This window comes from Rhea americana, unplaced genomic scaffold (assembly GCF_003343005.1).
Source record: "Rhea americana isolate MKP2758 unplaced genomic scaffold, rheAme1 scaffold_84, whole genome shotgun sequence".
Lineage (NCBI taxonomy): Eukaryota > Metazoa > Chordata > Aves > Rheiformes > Rheidae > Rhea > Rhea americana.
Genome location: NW_028187023.1, coordinates 3,400,673 through 3,401,496, shown reverse-complemented (window position 1 = coordinate 3,401,496; position 824 = coordinate 3,400,673). Strand labels below are relative to the sequence as shown.

At 64.2% G+C, this 824-nt stretch overlaps 1 protein-coding gene across 1 annotated transcript in view; it reads left to right on the top strand.

The window, feature by feature from the left end:
- The first annotated feature begins 685 nt into the window (after window positions 1–685).
- The window catches only part of COX16 (cytochrome c oxidase assembly factor COX16), a 47,493-nt gene continuing 47,354 nt past the window's right edge, over window positions 686–824 (top strand). Inside the window, exon 1 of the mRNA XM_085323336.1 lies at window positions 686–814. Coding sequence (XP_085179462.1) covers window positions 755–814 — 60 coding nt within the window. The 5' untranslated portion in view covers window positions 686–754. The remainder of the gene's footprint in view (window positions 815–824) is intronic.

The window sequence follows — 824 nt, the reverse complement described above, 5'->3', positions numbered from 1 at the left end:
TTTGCATGCTCAAGAAAAGCCCTTTAATTCAGTTTTTATTATATGTATATCTGGATGCGTGCGTGTAACACAGAGAAGTCCGGTAAGTATTCTGTAGCCCTTTTTAATCAGTAACGTTTTAAAGCACAAACCCTCCAAGTTCTTTTCTACTCTGGCAAAAAGACGTTTAAAAGAACAGGAAAAATAGGAAAACTGCGAGATGAAAACGGGAGTCAGTCAGAAACGAGTGTAAATGCCGCTCCTCCGAGCAAACCCGTGCCAGAAGCGAACGCTCTGGCCCAGGAACAACGTTAAATTTGCACCCGACACTTCCTCGAGTTTCGGTAGGACTTAAAGGGCGCTCACGGAGCCCGCGTTCAGGGCCGCTCCTCGCGGCTCAGGGGAGGCCAGAGGAGGCAGGGTCTGGGCGGGCGGGCCCGGGCACGCAGCTTAGGCCCGGCTTCAGCCCCCCTCGAGGCACAGCGCGGCGGGGGGGGGGCGAGCAAGCTGCTGCCGCGGGGCCGCCCCGTGCCCGCCAGCCGCGGCCGTGGGCTGCCCGGGGCGCTGCGCGACGTGCAGGGAGGAGGAGGAGGGACGCCGCCGCGGCTCGGCCGCCGGAGCGCGAGGAGCAGCGGAACCGAGGTTCTCCGCGCACGTTGCCCCGGCGCGGGGAGGACGGCTGCGGCGGGCGGACTCGCGCGCTCCCGGAAGTGCTGCGGAAGGGGCCGCCGGAGGCGCGAAGGAGCCGCTCGGGGCCGATGGGCCGGGAGGGCTCATGGAGCGGCTCCGCAGGCTGTGGAGGGGGCGGACGATGACCTTCGGGATCCCCCTGCTGGTGAGCAGCG